Source organism: Saccopteryx bilineata, chromosome 9 (genome assembly GCF_036850765.1).
Source record: "Saccopteryx bilineata isolate mSacBil1 chromosome 9, mSacBil1_pri_phased_curated, whole genome shotgun sequence".
Classification (NCBI taxonomy): Eukaryota; Metazoa; Chordata; class Mammalia; order Chiroptera; family Emballonuridae; genus Saccopteryx; species Saccopteryx bilineata.
The window spans coordinates 94,724,913-94,743,617 of NC_089498.1; the positions used below are offsets into that span (position 1 = coordinate 94,724,913).

General features: G+C 47.8%; 1 protein-coding gene across 4 annotated transcripts in view; it reads right to left on the reverse strand.

Annotated features, from left to right (window-relative positions):
- The window catches only part of RASGEF1A (RasGEF domain family member 1A), a 79,713-nt gene that overhangs the window by 6,726 nt on the left and 54,282 nt on the right, over positions 1-18,705 (reverse strand). For all 4 annotated transcript variants that reach the window (XM_066243698.1, XM_066243696.1, XM_066243699.1 and 1 more), the window contains exons 2-4: positions 3,803-4,003; positions 2,474-2,596; positions 491-628 (exon numbers count right to left, since the gene is read on the reverse strand). In XM_066243698.1, the coding sequence (XP_066099795.1) occupies positions 491-628; positions 2,474-2,596; positions 3,803-3,997 (456 nt within the window). In that variant the 5' untranslated portion in view covers positions 3,998-4,003. The remainder of the gene's footprint in view (positions 1-490; positions 629-2,473; positions 2,597-3,802; positions 4,004-18,705) is intronic.

Below are 18,705 nucleotides of genomic sequence, written 5' to 3' on the forward strand. Positions count from 1 at the left end.
CCTTCCTGCCAAAGCTCTCCCTAGGCTCTTTGATCCTCTGGGCAGACCGGCACTGCTGAGCACATGGAGCACCATCTTTGTCACGGTGCAGCCAGCCCAAGCTCCCTGTCGCCCTCCCAGGTTCCATCTCCACTGAAGGCACAAGCAGGCTGGGAACCAGGAAAGGTTGACAGGCTCTTCTCTCTAGGCCCCCACTCTACCCACCCAGAGCCCCAGTGAAGGTGAGGCCAGAGCTCATTCCATGTCCTCAGGCCAAGGTCTTCTCCCTGCTCAATGTCTCCCACATGCAGAGCGGAGTCTAGTCTGTGCTGCTAACATGAGAGAAATGACCAAAGGGAGTCCCCCAGCTGTCCTCCTGGGGGAGTTATAGGAAAGGGTACCACATACAGAGCTATCCCTAAGGAACCCCTCACACACATACACACACACACACACACACACACACACTCACACACCAAGGAGCTCCATCAGAGTTGCAGGAGGACCTCACCTCATCACACTGCATGATCTGGTGGGTGATGGCCTTCAGTTCGGCCATGGCCTTCTCATCCTGGAAATCATAGGGGAAGGCCTCTGTCCATTCCTTCAGCAGCTGCGCAATCTTGGCTGAGAAAGACTTCAGCATGGCCTGGGGTGGTAGGGCACAGAGTGAGGCTTGACTCACCAGAATGAGTGACAAGATGACAAGTGGTATACCAAACCCCCCAGGACCCCTGTGCTGGTGCAGGAATGACCCCTAGCTGGTCCACCTGCAGTTTTGTCATACCTGCTTTGTTTCATACTCCCTTGCAGACCCTGAGAAAGAAGATAGACCCCTGCTTAGCTAACTGGGCTCAAGAAGGACCCCTGCTTAGCTAACTGGGCTCAGATTTTAAAAAACAGCTTAGCAGCCATTTCTACACAGGGATCTCTCACCCAAGCCATGCTTCAGGGAGAAACCTACACTGATCTGCCTGCCTGCAGTATGCTTCTGCCATTTGAGCCAGCCCTTATAAAGGAGTTCCTGGAATTGTATTTCAGCCAATAGAACTGATGCATTCTCTACCCAATCAGGGCTGCTCAGCTATAGCATCTTCACCCACCAGTCAGAGCAGCTCCATTCTGACATTTTTTTGAACCAATCAGATTGTAAGGATTTGGAGTCCTCATTTGCATGAGGATGGGCCAACCTGGACAGGAGCTTCTCTATGTAAATCAGCTCCACACCTGCTTAGGAGGATATGCCTTCCCTTCCCAGTAAAGACTGGTTTCCTGGCTGGATCTGAAGCACCAGACAGCTGGCCAAAGCACCCCAGAGCTGCCTCACAGCTGTGTCATGGCTGCCTCATAGGTGTGCTGCTTCATAATTGAGCTCATCACTTCTGAACTGTTCTCAGCTGTTCTATACAATTGAGTTGCTTGCACTGAATAGTTTCTTTCCCCACGAACCCCCAAATTGGGGATTCTTGTTGGCATTAAATTGGTGCCAACAACCATCAGTTGACACCCATAAGTCAGCATTCTTTTTCACTTAAGTAAATTCATTTTTAAAAACTTGCCTCATCACTGCCATGGCATAAAAAGCTAGTTTTGTTTGCTGTAGTTACCCATCAACAAGAATGCAATGAAAAGCTAGCAAATTCACTTACAGTAAATGAGAGGCTCTTGACTGCCCCCTCAGGTAAAGCAGGTTAGCAAGTGCTGGGGAGGAACACAGACCCATGGAGGCAGCTTCCTCCCCATTTTGTGTCATTAAAGATGGTCCTGGCACCCTGCTGTGGCTCCAGGAGAGGAGAGGAGGTAGTGCCAGGTGTTTGGCTGAAGTATCCCCCTGAAATGCCCACATGGAACCACCACCACCTCTGCCCCTGGCACCTCCTGTGCTGCCACCACCACTTCTTGCCCTCCCTGATCACCTGCCCTGCCTTCCCAAACTGGGCCACTCCACCTACTGATGGCCAAAACTGCCCTCGGGGCCAGGCTCCCAGAGGACCCAATGTACCCCAGCCCTGCATCTTCCCAAGCCTCTGCTACCTCTAGCCTACCTGACTCTGGCTGCCCTAGCTCTAGCTGGTCCTTTAGTGACAGTTCCCCATGCCTGGCAGAGCCTCTCCCAGCCGGCCCCACAATCCCATTGCCACTGTTTCTGGCCAGAGTCCACTGCATGGGCATCCCAGGCTTTGCTGTTATTTCCTTCAGATGTAGCCAGGGCTCCGTTTTGAGGGTCCTGGCACTGGTCAGGAGAGCTGGCAGAGCAGTCCACTGGGGCCCTTTCTTGGGGGGGGGGTGAATGCTCACCAGCAGCAGTTACTTCCGCATTCTGGGAGGTGAGCCACACCCCAGGTATGCCAGGGGGCCAGAAATAAGCAAACCTGCCCGCCTCAGGGAGGGCCTCAGGCCAAGCTCAGCCAGACCCTGTGCTGCCTGCTGGCTCTGAGCATGCTTCTCCTGGAGCAAGGGTGACAGGGGCAGCCTCCAGTCAGCACACCTTTACCTTCTCAGACCTGGCCTCCAGCTGCTGCCTCTGCTCCACGGAGATCTGCCCCACACGGACCAGCAGGTCATGAGGGGACATGAAGACTCGGGAGCTCAAGAGAAATGTGAAAATGTATGTTCTCTGAAGAAAGGAAGAAGAGGGAGAGAGGGTGACATGAGGTCAAGCCTGGTGTAGGCCCCACGCTGCTGCTCTATCTGGCCCTGCTGGCTCCCAAGCCCAACGTCACAAGGCGGCAGCCATGGTTTCTGCGTGGTTTACTTCACCCCAGTGGTGGGATTCAAATAATTTAACAACCAGTTCTCTGCCCTAACGACCACTTTAAGTATTAAAGAAAGGTATTTATTATTTCATGCATTTAATACTTAAATAAAAATAATAAAAGAGGTACATAGAACTAGATTATAAGAAAGAGTTTTGTTTTATTTTTTGTATTTTTCTGAAGTGAGAAGTGAGGAGACAGAGACAGACTCCCTCATGCACCCAACCGGGATCCACCCGGCAAGCCCACCAGGGGGCGATGCTCTGCCCATCTGGGGCGTTGCTCTGTTGCAACCAGAGTCATTCTAGCACCTGAGGCGGAGGCCATGGAGCCAATGGAGCCTTGGCTGCAAGAGGGGAAAAGAGAGAGAAAGGAAAGGGGGAGGGGTGGAGAAGCAGTCGCTTCTCCTGTGTGCCCTGGCTGGGAATCGAACCCGGGACTTCCACACGCCCGGCCAACGTTCTACCACTGAGCCAACTGGCCAGGGCCGTAAGAAAGAGCTTTAAGATATTAATGAAAAACATTAAATAATACTTGACAAAACAAACAATAAAACTGTTAAGATATTTCCATACTGCTTCCTGATTGGCATCCTCACTTGCAATTTTTTCACCAATGGACACAATGTACATTACTATGGACTATGGACGCTTAGAATATACTGTTGCACAGATGAACATTAAAAAAGAGTAAGGAATGTAAATTTGTGATTTCCACATTGGGCGACTGCCCAGGCACCCACCTTAGAGAGAACCCTGACTACAAGTGCCATTTTAATAAGTGGTTCGCAAAACTCAACAAAAAGTTAGGTATTGGTTCTGCCGAACCTGTGTGAACTGGCTGAATCCCAAAACTGGGCCTGGCCCTTTAGACTCCTCTTCATCCCCCAGGGCCCCGCCCATAACTTGTATCGCTTGCTTGTGCCACCAGGGCTCTCTTCCCCTTTTTGGAGGCCACAGGGAAGTCATACCTCTCCCCTGATCCTCCCTCCCCAACCCAGAAGCAGTTACCCCTGGAGCCCAGATCTCCCCCACCAGTCCCCACTTTCTCAAGGCCCAGGCACTCACATCAGGGTAATGGTCCACTGTGGGGACCAGGTGCTCCATCAAGGCCTCCAGGGTCCCAGAGATGAGGCGTCCATCCTGGAAAATGAGATCCCCGGAGCCGCTGGCCACGCCTCCACACTCCCCCATGCTGGGCTGCACCAGTCCACTACAACTGGGCCCAAGTATACTGGAGAAGATGACGGATGTCTGGGGCATAGTTTCCTATGAGAGAGGAACAAGGCTGTGAGACATCCCAGGAGTCTCCCCCGGGTCCTCCTCCTGGCCTCATGGTGTGAGTGGTGTGCTATTAAGACATCAGCTGGTGTGGGCAGGCCTGCCACCGCTAGGTGTCTGATAACTGTTTCTTCATTACCTATCCATGCACACCATGCCTCCTTCCAGGCACTGGGACACACAGAGCCCTGCCTCCTGGGATTATATCACACTGGGAGAAAAAAAAAATATGGAGAAATACAATGCCAGGAGGAGAGCTTGAGCACATGAGGTGAGGGATGGGTCAAGGCAGCCTTGGGTAGGTGGCATTGAACAGGTGATGGCGTTGGCGTGGCAGCTCTCTAGGAAAAGAAAGAAATGTTCTAGGTACAAGGGACAGCAGATGCCATGGCTCTGAGGCCACTGTATGCTGAGGGATGAGCAGGGAGAGTGGTCTGAAACTAACAGGCAGGCTGACCCCCAGGGGCCAGAGTGTGGCACGTGTTTCTCTACAACAGGAAGTGTGGGAGCCCTGAGTACAGCAGTGACCTTACAGCAGTGACCTGACTCAGGGGGAAGGCCACCTTGGCTGTGATGTGGAGACCAGGTGATGGGTTTTGCCATAACTCAGGGAGACCTTGCTCAGATCAGGAAACCAAGACAAGTGGCATAGGGAAACTGAGGCAGATAATTAAATGGCCAAGCAGTTTACAGCCATCTAGTAAATCACAAAACCCCAGGTTCCCTAAACAAGGACACTGAAGATGAAATGGTTTACATGTCTCCTCCCCAACCAGAGGGAGCTTAAATCATCCTACTCACAAGAGATGGAAAACAGAAACCCAATTAGTGTGATTTGTGCCATCCACACCCAAGAACAGAGAAGTCAGAGGAATATATATCATTTGGGTATATCAGCATAAAGCTGAGAATATTCTATTGAGGACCTGCCCTAAGACCACCCCTAACTCTCAGCCTTTAAAACTCTCAAGAGGAAGGACCTCACCTGACCTGTGGTGGCGCAGCGGTTAAAGTGTCGACCTGGAACACTGAGGTATCCAGTTCAAAACCCCAGGTTTGCCTGGCCAAGGCATGTATGGGAGTTGATGCTTCCTGCTCCTCCCCCGCCCTTCTCTCTATCACTCTCACTCTCAAATAAATAAATCATAGAAAAGCAAAATTAAAAAAGAGGAAAGACCTCTCAGGAGCACGCCTGCATGATTCCCTTCCCCCTCTGCTTCCCCCTGTTGCCCCCCCGGGGTGTCACCTCTTGCTCCTGAGCTGCAAGGGCCCTTCTACTACCTCTATAACTCTCTAAATAAACTCTAAACTTTCTCTTATAACTTGAGTTCTTAACTCTGAAATGTTTTCTTTGCTGAACTCAAGAACTGAAGCCTAGCCTCGCCGCCAGCATGGTAGCAGCAGCGGAGGAGGGGAGAGGGGCTGATTTTGGAGAACGTCAAGGATGGTCTCTGGCCCGTGTGACTGATCTGCCTGGGGAAGGCATGAGGGGTGGGGTTCGAGGAGACACCTGGAACTTGTCAGGCATGTTGAATTTGAGATGCCTGTTAGACGCAGATGTCTGGGGATGGGGTGTGTCCGGGCTAAGGCTGCCCCCACCCTCGGGCTGTGTCATGGGAGCAGAGGGTTCCCACCTCGCACTGCAGCAGTGCCTGTGCTGGAAGTGCTTGTGCAGCCTGGCAGTCTGCAGCCCTATGACCCACTAGTTCCTCATTGCCTAAGGCAGCCAGCGCACCTGGTAGGGGCTGCATGGGGATTTGCCAGCCTCAGGCCTCCAAAGCTAGTGCTCCCTCTTGCTGGCCTGGTGTGGCCTGACCCCCCCACCCCTCCCCCTTACTCCAGACAGTCCCACCCTTGGGGGGCAGGTGGGCTGAGTTAGAGTGGAGGAGATAGGCCTCCCTGACTGGGCAGGGCACAGCCAGGCTATGCCCTCTCCTGTTACTGGCAAGCAGATGCCCTGCCCCAGAGCCAGCCTCCTCAGGCAGCCACATGCCCCTCCCTTGCTGGTCTGGGCACCTCCTCATGTTTAGAAGGATGGAAAGTGCACACCCCCTCCCTGGGCTCCTTGACCCTCAGTGCTTGCCGTTGATGCCGCTGTCCCAGCCCTAGCCTGCTCTCTGACCCAACCAGGGCAAGACTCTAGGCCAGTGGTAGTCAGCCTGGTCCCTACTGCCCACTAGTGGGCGTTCCAGCTTTCATGGTGGGTGGTAGCAGAGCAACCAAAGTATAAATAAAAAGATAGATTTAACTATAGTAAGTTGTTTTATAAAGATTTATTCTGCCAAATTTAGCGAAAATCCCACATAAAGTACTTGGTAAGTAATTATTATTATATGCTTTAACTTGCTGTAACTCTGCTTTATAGATTTTATAAAGTAAAGTTACTTCCCTACTTTATAAATCACCATTACTGTGGAACTGGTGGGCGGTTAGAAAATTTTACTACTAACAGAGATACAAAAGTGGGCGGTAGGTATAAAAAGGTTGACGACCCCTGCTCTAAGCCATCCTGGCCTCAGTTTCTCCACTGTGCAGAGAAAAATGTAGCCATGATTATTTTACTGCCATGAGAGATCCCGGGGCTGCTGTCCTCCAAGGAGGGCACAATGAGAACAGACTCCATCCCAAAGTACATCAACTGAGCCTCCTGGCCAAACATCTAGAGGCATCTTAGAATCCTCTGGAAATCCTTTGCAAGGAGGGCAAGAGATCAAGGCAAGTTCCTGTGAAAAGGAAGGATTGGAATATCCACAGCCCATACTCGGTGCTGCTTCTCTCCCAGACAGGGGCTAAGACTCAGAACACACCACTCTGCACACGCTTGGACCCTGCTGTGTCAGAAACCCAAGGCTGGCCCTCTGTCTGAACTCTACCAATCCTCCTGGGGTCCTGATGCCGTGTAGGCAGAGAATCACTGATCTGAGCAAACCCTGCATTCTTTAGATGTTGAAAAAGAAACTCAGTGGGAAAGAAATTGGCTGAGGAAATTCGAGGGTTTCCAAGTCCAGTACAGGTGTCACTATCTCCAGGAAGCTTCCTTGGGTTAATCCCTAGACTACTGATGCATGTGGTTAGAAATGGCCTTTACATCCTCCTGCCCAGCTGGAGCCTGGCCCATGATGCTCAGTAACCATTTGTGAAGTGAAATGGCCCAGTTGGGCTTCCCAGGCACATCCACACCCTCAGTTGCTCTGCTGCGCCTTCACTGGCTCCCGGGCCACCTGAGCCCCAGCACCTCACTGGACACCCATGTGCTGCGGGCTCCTTCCCCAAGATCACGGAGTTCTAGTTTCAAAGGTGACCAAGCATGATATCCTCTGTCAGCTGGACATCCTGACCCCTAACTTCTTCATCAGAGTGGGCATTTTTTGAGCCACTGGCCTCTCCTGCTGTGGAGGCTGCAGGCTGCTCTGGTCAGGAGGTGGTGAGGGAGGAGCACTCTAACATCCACGACACTCACACTCACAGTCCCTGTAGGCTATGCTGGTTCAGCCTGCAGGGAGACCCATCCCAGTGCTGAAGGGACTGAGCCAGTGGGGAGCCAGCCTGGAGACTCATCCCCACACCCCTGCTGCCCACAATGGGGTTTGAGCTTAGCAGGAGGCCAGGGTGCTGAGTTCTGTGCTGGGCACCAGCTCACAGGTAACCCACACACTGCCCGTGCAGCACCCCACACACTCATCTCTTCTGCTTAGGGCAAGTGGCCCCTCCTGCTGCAGCTGGGCCAGCGACCCACAACTGAACTCCCCAACTGCACAAAATTCCATGTTTGTCATTTTAAATAACATCACTAGAAGAGTCCTTAACGTGTACATAAATGCACAGAAAACATCTGGCCACCCACAGCCACACTGACTACAAAGCTTCCAGCAAGGAAGAGGCGACATTCACTTTCTGTTCCAAACATTTGTAAACTATTTGGTAACTTTTCTAAACATCACATATAGTTTTGTCACTTTTTAAACAACTGTTGTTTTAGTATAAAGAGGCTCAGTTTTGAAATTAGCACTTTGTTAAAGGCATATCAAAGAGGCAGGGGCCCCAGGGCTGGGCCTGTGGACGTGGGCATGGTGTTCATCCAACAGGCCACTTATGAGGATTGGCTCTGAGGCCAGGGCTGGAATTCCCCTGGGGATGGGTAGAACCCACAGAGGCCTCGGGCAGACCTTTCTGACCAGATGTCCTGCCCATATGTCACTCCTCTCCCCTCCTCTGCGCACAGAGCACCATGAGTACCAGGGACCCCCAGAGACCTTTCCTTGCCCCACCTCAGTCCCCAGGAAAGCCCAACCTCACCTGGCCATAAGCACCAGGCTCAGGAACAAATGAAAGGAGGCAGGTCCCCTGAGCGGGTCCTCCTGGGCAGTAATTTAGGGTTGCCTCGGGTATGAATCCCAGCTCTATCACAAACCAGCAACTTGTTCCTGAACAATTCTCACCAGCCTCAATTTCCCCAGCTGTTAATGGGGATAACAGGACTACCCCTGCTGAGCCCTCTGGCAGCCCCGCTGGCCACCACACCCAGCCCTGTGGTCCTTTCTGTTCTTGCACTGATGACCCAGCAAGAGAAGAAATCACAGCTTCTGGTCACACACATGGGTGATCTTACCCCCACGTGGCCCCCTGCTCAGAAAAGGGCCACTCAGAGCAGAACAGGAAATCTGGGCTCCCTGTTGGGAGGGAACACACAACAAGAGCAACCCTAAGAACACAGTAGCTAAGACTGAGTGCTTCACAGCCACCTCCAGTGACAACATCACAAGCTGAATCATATCCTCAATCTTCACGAAGACCCTACACGAGAAGTACAATCCAGTGGTCGAGGCCAGGTGGGTTGACCTTGGCTTCTGGCAGACCACAGAAGAATCGCAGAATCGAAAGGCATGGGAGCACTTCCGTTTATGGGATTCTCGCATAGACAGGAGAGCAAATGCACCTGGGAAAACCACTTATCAGGGTGGTAGGCCAGCAATCAGGAAAACCAACCCCTGCGGTGGTGGACGAGTGGTCCACACCGAAGAAAAGCACTCGTAGTCTTACATAGGCTATACACACACGTCTTTCTGCCACATGCTCATGCACTAATCATGCAAAGTGTTTACAACTGGAAAACCAGCGAGCAAGCCTAACACAGCAGCTTTCCCTACAAGAAGCCATTCTCTGCATGCTGCAACTGAGGACACGGCACAGAGGCGAAGGGCCCCAGGTCACACAGCGATACAGCACCAATGCCAGGATGGCAGCAAAGGCAGCCAAAGGCCTGATCATCAGAATCATCAACCCTTCAGAGTCTGATTTTCTTCATCTGTGCCATGGGCACAAGGCACCCTACCTCAGAGATCTGCTGGGAGGACTAAATGAGACCTCTTTGGAAAATGCTGTGAACTAGACACAGAATCACCACTCCCCGAGGAGCCGACTCTACTGCCCTGACTGCTCAGTGCCCCCCACAGGCCATGGGGCATACCCAGGACACAGAAGTGCTGGGTTGCTCTTGACACACAGGCTCCCAAAGGCCCCAGAAAGCCAGGTCCTTCAAAGATTAATAAATGTGTCCCAGACCTGCAGTATCACTGGAGACTTTTCCACGGTGCACATTCTGAATCAAGACTGACTCTTCTCTGGAGTTTTAATTCCTCTCCTAAAACTTCCCCAACCAGCAGCACCATCACCTGATTGACTGCTAAAATGCAGGATGCAGGACCTCGAGTTCCAGCCCAGGCCTGCTGGGCCGAGCTGGACATGTTCGGCACATGCTTGTCCCTTTGAGAGGTTTAGCTTGCAGGTAAGGAGCATTGGTTTCACCTTGCCAGTGCCTCTCAGCTGTGGCTGCATACCAGAAGCACCTAGGAAGTTTTAAAAACGGCCTTTGACCAGCCCCCCACGGCATGATTCTGATTTCACTGGCCTCGGCTCTAGCCTGGGCACTGCCATTGTTCAAAATTTACCAGGCAAAATGGGGGGCAGGAAGCACAGGGAACTTCTCTCCTGCCTCCATGGCTTCTGACTTGGTGGAGAATTCAAGAAACCTCCCAAGGTCAGGCCCAAGGGGTAGGGAGGATGGAGCTGGGGTGGGCCAGCCTTCTGCACCTGCCAGGCCTTGTCTCTGGCCCAAGTCAGCTGGAGCTGACCTTGACAAAGCAGCAACCCTTCTGGGAAAACTTGGGGGACAGATTTATACCCAGCCTGCCACCTCTGACTCCTTGCAGCTCCTCCTCTGTTCAGGCAGGAAGGCAAAAACCTTCTAATTAAAGACACAAGTGGCTTACAGCCAGACAGTTGGAAGTGAATCACCCTCTCCTAGAAGCGGGGACTTGCAAGCTTCCCACCTCCCACATAGGGCCGGGGTGGGAGGCACAAGGGCAGGCCCAGGTTCAGGAGGAGGGACCCTCCTGCCAGCTCCAGAGAGAGTGACTCTGAGTTCAGAGGCAGCAGGCATGTGCTTATTTCACACATGAGTTTACTTGGCTCTCTGGAGCCACCATCAAGAAAGGGGAGGTCCTAAATATCTGCAGGGAGATGATGTCAGAGTAATGGCATCATGAGAGCTACCCCGATCTCTTCCCTTGAAATTTCAACAAATTTAACAGCTAACTCAGCAAAGGAATCCCAGCTAGGCTCGCAGGCTTGCCTTAAAGATCTGCGCATCCTATCCACTAAAGGCGAGAAGGGTAAAAATTGGGGGGGGGGGGAGGGATAAGAAGCACTCCCAGTCGGGCTCCAGAGATGGAACAGGCCTGTTCTATAAGCTTTCATCTGCTGGGAGGAGCAATGAGATTAGGGGAATTTGGTGTGATACTGAACCAAAGCAGCAGAATGAGGGGTCAGCCCTCAGCCCCCACTCAAACAAAGACACAAAAAGACATGTGTGCCCCCCAGCCTCCCAAATACTGCTTTCCTCCCCCCTCACAGGTACAAAGAGTGGCAGAGATATACTGCACAGCTGAAAAACAGAGGTGCTCCATGTCTGATCCCCTACTCTGTTAGGACACAGTGAGGAGCACCCTGAGGCCTGAGACTTCCATTACTAAAGCCATAAACCCTCACAACACACCCCAGCCATTATCACAACTGCATCCCCACCTCCACCATCACAAGAGCAGCTTCTCAGTAGAGGTCAGCCTGGGATTTTACATAGCTAAAACTTGTAACACAGCACCACCTACTGGAAAGACAAAAATCTTTAAAATTTTATTTTCTTCTAATTGTTTTTGTTATTTAATTTTTATTATTGTTTTATTTGTTTTTTAATTTTTTTTTGTATTTTTCTGAAGCTGGAAACGGGGAGAGACAGTCAGACAAACTCCCGCATGCGCCCGACGGGGATCCACCCGGCACGCCCACCAGGGGCGACGCTCTGCCCACCAGGGGGCGATGCTCTGCCCCTCCGGGGCATCGCTCTGCCACGACCAGAGCCACTCTAGCGCCTGGGGCAGAGGCCAAGGAGCCATCCCCAGCGCCCGGGCCATCTTTGCTCCAATGGAGCCTTAGTTGCGGGAGGGGAAGAAAGAGACAGAGAGGAAGGGGGGGGTGAAGCAAATGGGCGCTTTTCCTATGTGTCCTGGCCGGGAATCAAACCCAGGTCCCCCACACACCAGGCCGATGCTCTACCGCTGAGCCAACCGGCCAGGGCCTGTTTTATTTGTTTTTGATTACTGTTTTTTATTTTGCTTGTTCTCTTTAATTTTTAAATTTAATTTTTTATTAATTTAACTTTTAAATTTATTTTTATCTGTTTTTTTGGGGTTTTTTTTGCTTGATTATTAACAATACTACTCTCAAATGCAGCCACAGCAGAAAAAAAAAAAACAGGGCAGCAAGATGGCGATGGAGTAGGCAGACATATTAACATCCACCTCCAAGAACCAAAGTGGATTACAACTTAATTTTAAGAACCATCATCTGGAAAAACCAAATTTGGACTAAACTAAGAGGACTCTTCAACCAAGGAACACTGAAGAAGCCACACTGAGACTGGTAGGAAAAGCGGAAACGCGGAGAGGGCTGCCCCACTCCCCAGAGCGAATGGCAGCCCGGAGAGACTCACGTGGCGGGAAGTGAGTTTAGCAGAGAGGGGAGGGTCCTAAGCCCCAGGAACAAAGCCACAGCCTAAAGCCCCAGAGCCTAGAAGAGGCATATGGACAGTATTTAGCTGGAAACAAGTCAGGATACTGTTTGTGAGAGAGATTTCTCAGACTCAGGATTCTTCTAAAAGAGACCGCACAGAACACCTCTTTCACAACCACTCACCCGGGGTTCCAGGGGATGGGGAGAGAGGAGAGGACTGGAGTAGCAGAAAGAGAGTATAATCTAGGAGGCACAGGGAGAAACACTTTGAGGGACAGCCACCCTAACCCCTGGACTGAGTCAAACCGCAAATCTGAAGTGAATATTTCCCCTGGAACCAGCAATACCAGCAAAGGGAAGCAGGACACCAGCCAAACAAGCTCTCCCACGGCACTTAGAGCAGAGTTGCTTAGAAGAAGGGAGTCATCAGGAATACAGTATTGAGTGCTAAGGTCTGAGCTGCAGCGCCCCCACCCACACTGCTGAGGGCTCGCCACTGAGGGCAGTGGCTGGACATGAAAGCACAGTCCTGTCAGCGGGGGCAAAAGCCGGGCCATCCACGACTGAGGCCCAGCATGAGCTTAGTCTTGCCTGGTGGGGGCGCAGGGGATGCACAAAGAGGTCCAGCTCAGTTGCAGGCAGAGTGAGCAAGAGAAAGGGCAAGGCAAAAGCTGGAGAACTGGCGGAGAGCCGTGGCTGAGCAGGGGCGTGCAGCCCCAACCCTGGAGCCAGGTCTTGAGGCCCTTGCGAGCACAGGCCCACCTGCGGGGGCAGGGCAAAAGCCAGAAATGGGCAGGGCTTAGGTGCAAAGCCCTACCTGTGGTGCCATGGCTTGCAGCCCCAGCGCAGAGCGCAGCCCCACCTGAGGGGTTGGGGCGAAGGCCGAGGCAGGACAGGGCTTGTAACCCTGGCATGTGAACACAGCCCCACCTTTGGAGGACAGGCAGAAACTGCAGTGACTGCCGCAGTAGGCCAGCGCCAGCAATGCCCATATTCGAATGCCTGAGGCAGCAGCAGAGGGGGTGGCAGGCCTTCAGACAGACCACACTTAGGGAACACAGAGGCTACACCCATTGGACTCCTGTGGCCACACCCTTCTCATACACAGACAAAATGGGAAGGCAGAAAAATTCAACCCAAATGAATCAAGAGAAATCCCCAAGAAAGGAATTGAATGAGTCAGATATAAACAAATTACAGGATGCAGAGTTTAAAATAATGATTGTTAGGATGCTCAAATATCTTAGAACAACAGATGATCATAACGAACAACTAAATAAAGAGAAGGATGCACAGTTTAAAATAATGATTGTTAGGATGCTCAAAGATCTTAGAACAACAATAGATGATCATAATGAACAATTAAATAAAGAGATAGCAAGTATAAAAAAGGATATTGAAATAATAAAAAAGAATCAGTCTGAAATGACAAATATATAGATAATATCAGAAATGAAGACCATAATGGAAGGAATTAAAAGCAGGATGGATGAAGTTGAGGATCGAATCAGTGAGTTAGAGGACAAGATAAACGAAGGCATGGAAGCAGAGCAGAAAAAAGAAGAGACTCAAAAAGTTTGAGGAAACTCTAAGAGAGCTCTGTGACAACATGAAGAGAAATAACATCCGCATCACAGGGGTTCCTGAAGAAGAAGAGAAAGAACAAGGGATAGAGACTTTGTTCAATCAAATCATAGCTGGAAATTTCCCTAAATTGATGCAGTAAAAAATTCACACAAGTTCAAGAAGCACAGAGAATTCCATTAAAGAGAAACCCAAAGAAATCCACACCAAGACACATCATAATTAAAATATCAAAGCTAAGAGATTAAGAGAAAATATTAAAAGCTGCTAGAGAAAAAAAAGACTATCACCTACAAAGAAGCCCCCATAAGGATGACATCTGACTTCTCAACAGAAACATTTGAGGTCAGAAAGGAACGGCAAGAAATATTCAAAGTAATGCAGAACAAGAGCCTACAACCAAGACTACTTTATCCAGCAAGGCTATCATTTAAAATCGAAGAAGAAATAAAAAGCTTCCCAGAAAAAAAAACTCAAGGAATTCATTACAACCAAACAAATGCTGCAAAAAAATGTTAAGGGGCCTGTTGTAAGCAGAACAAAGGGGAGAAAGAATATAGTAAGAGAGGAAGATAGCTTTAAAGAATAAAATGACAAGAAACAACTACATATCAATAATATAAATGGATTAAATGACCTAATCAAAAGACATAGGGTAGCTGCATAAATAAGAAAACAGGACCCATACATATGCTGTCTACAAGAGACACATCTCAAAACAAAAGATACACATAGACTAAAGGTAAAAGAATGGAAAAAAATATTTCATGCCAATGGAAATGAAAAAAAAAGCTGGGGTAGCAATACTTATATCAGACAAAATGGACTTTAAAACAAAGACTATAGTAAGAGGTAAAGTAGGTCACTACATAATGATAAAGGGAGCAATCCAACAGGAAGATATAACCATTATAAATATCTACACACCTAACATAGGAGCACCTAAATATAGACAGCAGACTTTGACGGATATAAAGAGCGAGATCAACAGCAATACTATAATAGTAGGGGATTTCAATACCCCACTAACATCACTAGATAGACCCTCAAAAAAGAAAATTAACAAAGAAACAGCAGACTTAAAGAACACACTAGATCAACTGGATTAAATAGATATCTTCAGAACCTTTCACCCTAAAGCAGCAGAATATACATTCTTTTCAAGTGCTCATGGTACATTCTCTAGGAGAGACCACATGTTAGAGCACAAAAGCAGTCTCAACAAATTTAAGAAGATTGAAATCATATCAAGTATTTTCTCTGATCACAATGGCATGAAATAGAAATCAACCATAACAGAAAAACTGAAAAATACTCAAACACATGGAAACTAAATAGCATGATATTAAATAACAAATGGGTTAACAATGAGATCAAAGAAGAAATTTAAAAATTCCTAGAAATGAATGATAATGAGCACACAACAACTCAAGATTTATGGGACACAGCAAAAGCAGTCCTGAGAGGGAAGTTCATAGCACTACAGGCATACCTTAAGAAGCTAGAAAAAGCTCAAAAAAACAACCTAATCCTGCATCTAAAAGAACTAGAAAAAGAACAGCAAGTAAAGCCCAGAGGTAGCAGAAGGAAGGAAATAATAAAGATCAGAGTGGAAATAAATGACATAGAGGCTAAAGAAACAATATAGACCTGATGAAACCAAGAGCTGGTTCTTTGAAAGGGTAAACAAGATCAATAAACCTTTAACCAGACTCACCAAGAAAAAAAGAGAGAGGACTCAAATAAATAAAATTAGAAATGAGAGTGGAGAAATAACAACTGATACAACAGAACTACAGAAGATTGTAAGAAAATACTATGAAGAACTGTATGCCAAAAAATTAAACAACCTAGGTGAAATGGACAAATTCCTTGAAACATATAATCTTTTAAAAATCAATCTGGAAGAATCAGAAGACCTAAACAGACTGATTACAACAAATGAGATCGAATACAGTTATCAAAACACTCCCAACAAACAAAAGTCCTGGGCCAGATGGCTTCACTGGTGAATTCTACCAAAGATTCAAAGAACTAACTTCTATCCTTCTCAAGCTACTTCAAAAAATTCAAGAGGAGGCCCTGGCTGGTTGGCTCAGTGGTAGAGTGTCGGCCTGGTGTGCAGGAGTTCCGGGTTCTATCCCCAGCCAGAGCACACAGGAGAAGCGCCCATTTGCTTCTCCACTCCTCCCCCTCTCCTTCCTCTCTGTCTCTCTCATCCCCTCCTGCAGCCAAGGCTCCATTGGAGCAAAGTTGGCCTGGGCACTGAGGATGGCTCTATGGCCTCTGCCTCAGGCGCTAGAATGGCTCTGGATGCAACAGAGCAACACCCCAGATGGGCAGAGCATCGCCCCCTGGTGGGCATGCCGGGTGGATCCCAATCGGGTGCATGTGGGAGTCTGTCTGACTGCTTCCCCGTTTCCAACTTCAGAAAAATAAAAAAATAATAATAAATTTAAAAAAATTCACAAGGAAGTAAGACTTCCAAACTCCTTTTATGAAGTGAGCATAATTCTGATTCCAAAACCAGGCAAAGACAACACAAAGAAGGAAAATTATAGGCCAATATCCCTGATGAATTTAGATGCTAAAATCCTCAACAAAATATTAGCAAACCGGATCCAGCAATATATGAAAAATCATATACCATGATCAAGTGGGATTTATTCTGGGGAGGCAAGGCTGGTACAATATTTGCAAATCAATCAATGTGATTCATCACATAAAAAAAAAGGAGAAAAACTACATGATAATTTATTTTTTTTTAAATAAATTTTTATTAATGGTAATGGGATGACATTAATAAATCAGGGTACATATATTCAAAGAAAACATGTCTAGGTTATTTTGTCATCAAATTATGTTGCAAACCCCTCGCCCAAAGTCAGATTGTCCTCCGTCACCCTCTATCTAGTTCTCTGTGCCCCTCCCCCTCCCCCTAACTCTCTCCCTCCCTCCCTCCCATGTCCTCCCTCCCCCCCCCACCCCTGGTAACCACCACACTCTTGTCCATGTCTCTTAGTCTCATTTTTATGTTCCACCAATGTATGGAATCATGTAGTTCTTGTTTTTTTCTGATTTGCTTATTTCACTTCTTATAATGTTATCAAGATCCCACCATTTTGCTGTAAATGATCTGATGTCATCATTTCTTATGGCTGAGTAGTATTCCATAGTGTATATGTGCCACATCTTCTTTATCCAGTCTTCTATTGAAGGGCTTTTTGGTTGTTTCCATGTCTTGGCCACTGTGAACAGTGCTGCAATGAACATGGGGCTACATGTGTCTTCACGTATCAATGTTTCTGAGGTTTTGGGTTATATACCCAGTAGAGGGATTGCTGGGTCATAAGGTAGTTCTATTTGCAGTTTTTTGAGGAACCACCATACTTTCCTCCATAATGGTTGTACTACTTTACAGTCCCACCAACAGTGAATGAGGGTTCCTTTTTCTCCACAGCCTCTCCAACATTTGCTATTACCCGTCTTGTTGATAATAGCTAATCTAACAGGAGTGAGGTGGTATCTCATTGTAGTTTTGATTTGCATTTCTCTAATAACTAATGAATCTGAGCATCTTTTCATATATCTGTTGGCCATTTGTATCTCTTCCTGGGAGAAGTGTCGGTTCATGTCCTCTTCCCATTTTTTTATTGGATTGTTTGTTTGTTGTTGAGTTTTATGAGCTCTTTGTAAATTTTGGATATTAGGCCCTTATCTGAGCTGTCGTTTGAAAATATCAGTTCCCATATAGTTGGCTGTCTGTTTATTTTGATATCAGTTTCTCTTGCTGAGCAAAAACTTTTAATTCTGATGTAGTCCCATTCATTTATCTTTGCCTTCACTTCTCTTGCCATTGGAGTCAAGTTCATAAAATGTTCTTTAAAACCCAGGTCCATGATTTTAGTACCTATGTCTTCTTCTATGTACTTCATTGTTTCAGGTCTTATATTTAGGTCTTTGATCCATTTTGAATTAATTTTAGTACACGGGGACAGGCTGTAGTCGAGTTTCATTCTTTTGCATGTGGCTTTCCAGTTTTCCCAACACCATTTGTTGAAGAGGCTTTCTTTTCTCCATTGTGTGTTGTTGGCCCCTTTATCAAAGATTATTTGACTATATATATGTGGTTTTATTTCTGGGCTTTACATGATAATTTAAATAGATGCAGGAAAAGCATTTGATAAAATCCAGCACCCATTATGATCAAAACTCTCAGCAAAGTGGGAATACAGGGAGCATACCTCAACATGATAAAGGCCATCTACAACAAACCCACAGCAAACATCATACTCAATGGGCAAAAATTAAAAGTGACCCCCCAAGATCAAGAACAAAGCAGGGGTGCCCCCTTTACCACTCTTATTCAACATAGTTCTGGAAGTCCTACCCACAGCAATCAGACAAGAAAAAGAAATAAAAGGCATCCAAATTGGAAAAGAAGAAGTAAAACTATCATTATTTGCAGATGATATGATACTGTATACAGAAAACCCTAAAGTCTCAGTCAAAAAACTACTGGACCTAATAAATAAATTAAGCAAGGTGGCAGGATATAAAAATAATACTCAGAAATCAAGAGGCATTTTTATATACCAACAATGAACTGTCAGAAAGAGAAATTAAGGAAACAATCCCCTTCACTATTGCAACAACAACAAAAATAAAGTACCTAGGAGTAAATTTTTTTTTGTTTTTTTGTTTTTTTGTTTTTACAGAGACAGAGAGAGAGTCAGAGAGAGGAATAGACAGGGACAGACAGACAGGAATGGAGAGATGAGAAGCATCAATCATTAGTTTTTCATTGCACATTGCTACACCTTAGTTGTTCATTGATTGTTTTCTCATATGTGCCTTGACCGCAGGCCTTCAGCAGATGGAGTAACCCCTTGCTCGAGCCAGCAACCTTGGGTCCAAGCTGGTGATCTTTTTTGCTTAAACCAGATGAGCCCGCGCTCAAGCTGGCGACCTCGGGGGTCTCGAACCTGGGTCCTGGGCATCCCAATCCAACGCTCTATCCACTGTGCCACCGCCTGGTC